This window comes from Chlorella variabilis, assembly GCF_000147415.1.
Source record: "Chlorella variabilis unplaced genomic scaffold CHLNCscaffold_36, whole genome shotgun sequence".
Taxonomy (NCBI): domain Eukaryota; kingdom Viridiplantae; phylum Chlorophyta; class Trebouxiophyceae; order Chlorellales; family Chlorellaceae; genus Chlorella; species Chlorella variabilis.
The window spans coordinates 115,966-117,904 of record NW_005435052.1 but is presented as its reverse complement, the minus strand read 5'-3'; the positions used below and the strand labels follow the sequence as shown (position 1 = coordinate 117,904).

General features: G+C 65.3%; 1 protein-coding gene across 1 annotated transcript; it reads left to right on the top strand.

The window, feature by feature from the left end:
• Window positions 1-389: 389 nt before the first annotated feature.
• Window positions 390-1,898, top strand: CHLNCDRAFT_141610 (hypothetical protein; the record flags this gene model as incomplete). The annotated part of the gene is made up of 7 exons (XM_005843012.1): window positions 390-449; window positions 552-650; window positions 785-895; window positions 1,005-1,105; window positions 1,198-1,284; window positions 1,412-1,521; window positions 1,654-1,898. 7 exons carry the CDS (start codon window positions 390-392, stop codon window positions 1,896-1,898), a joined length of 813 nt encoding a protein of 270 aa, XP_005843074.1.
• Between the last annotated feature and the right edge of the window lie 41 nt (window positions 1,899-1,939).

Sequence of the window (1,939 nt, the reverse complement as noted above, 5' to 3'; positions counted from 1 at the left end):
TCCTTGAAGGACAGCCTCTGATGCCCATCAAGCGGCATGACAGCACTACGCCGCCATTCACCAGGCGGGCACGGCTTGCAGACATGTTGCAGCAGGAAACTGAGGGCAGCAGCCGAAGGTTCGGCATGGTGCCGTTGCAGGCGCTGCCAGCAGCGTTCACACACCAGCTGCGCGGCAGGCAGCGTGGAGCGGCCGCCGTCGCCGCCGGGCCGCACAACAACGGCGCAGGCAGCAGTGCGCTTGCCTCTGAGCTTGCACAGCCACTGCCCAGCGAAACCGCCGCTCTGAGTCTGCGGGCTTCGGCCTGCCCCGCTGCTGAAGTAGAGCTTGGGGAAGGCAGCCTGGAGCACCCCGCCACTAGCAGCAGCGATGGCGGCGATCTGATAAAGATGAGCAGGCAGTGGGGGCTGGACACCACATCGCTGCAGCTGGAGGCAAAGGAGCTGGAGGTGTGTGTCTGGATAGGTGGCTGGAGATGTTGTGGTGCAGCGGGGAAGCGCGCCTCACTCAACCATTTCAACTTGTGCTGCTTGTGGCCCTGCCACCTGCAGCTGGTCACTGGCCGTGACGGCCGGCTGGTGGAGCTGGGGGAGGGGGCCTATGCTGTGGTCTACCTGGGCAGCCTGTCGGGCGCCCAGGTGGCAGTCAAGGTGAGCACTGGGCGGAATAGCTGTTTCCACCAGCGTGCTGTTTGTGGTGCTTGCTGCCTCGGCTTTGCCACCCCACCTCGACGAGCGCAGCCTGCCCTTCTGCCTCGTCCCTTTCTGGTGCGGTGAGGGTGCAGGTGTATGAGCTGGATCATGGCATGGACGCCAGCGTGATGTGGCGAGAGGCGGCGATGCTACGGGATGCCGTGCACGACCACATCGTGCCGCTGTACGGAGTGGCGGTCAAGGTGGGCTGCTGCGGGTCTTGCAGCTGCCTCGCAGCATGCGGCCCTGGAAATCGCAAGCGCGTTAGGGTCTCCAGCGAAAGCCAAAGCTGCATCGGTGCGCCTGGTGCAGGGGAGGATGGTGATGCTGGCCATGAAGCTCATGCGGGGAGGCACGCTGCGGGCGGCGCTGCAGCAGGCCGACAAGCGAGAAGCACTGCGCTGGCGGGCCGGGTGCGCTGCTGCCAAAGGCTTTGGTTGCCTGCCTGCCTGTCCTGGGTGCCTGGCCTTCCCCTGCTAAGCTCTGCGTGTGGGCAAGGCTGCAGAGGGCGGCAGGCTGCGCTGGAAGTGGCCTCCGCACTGGTGTTCCTTCACACCGAGCTCAACGTCCTCCACAGCGACCTGAGCAGCAGGTGGGGTCAGGCTATACTGGCAGCGCTGCTGCTGATGCAGCAGGCTCCCACATTGCTACATGTCACTCTTCGCGAGTGCAACCATCTGTGGCTCCCCACTGCTGCCTGGCTGCCCTCCCTGCTGCAGCAATGTGCTGCTGGATGCTGGCTTGACTGCTTCTATCAGCGATCTGGGTGTTGCCCGCTTTGTGGGCAGCAGCGCGCTCAGTGCCGGCGCCTTCTGCCTCACGCACGCAGGTGTGGTGCACTGTCGCTGGCAGCATTTGCAACCCTGCATGCCAGTATGCAGCTGGGCATCCGACATGGGTGTGCTGCCGCTGTGCCTGGTCCATTCTGAACAGGCACTCGTGCCGCTTTGCTGCTGTGCAGCCCCCGAGCAGGTTCTGGGGCAACGCTGCACGCTTACAGCCGACATCTACAGCCTCGGCATCCTGCTGGTCGAGCTGACCACGCAGCAGGCGGTGACAAGGCGCGGCGGCTGGCGCCTCCCACTGGCCCCTCAAGAGTGCTCCCCGGCGGTGCTTGCTCTCATCGAGCGCTGCACTGCGGCGGACCCGCTGCAGCGCCCCCCCGCCACCCAGGTGCTGCAGCAGCTGCAGGAAGACGTGGGCTGAGTCGGTGCCACCTGATTGTGTGCCGTCTAGGTGCCGCCAGC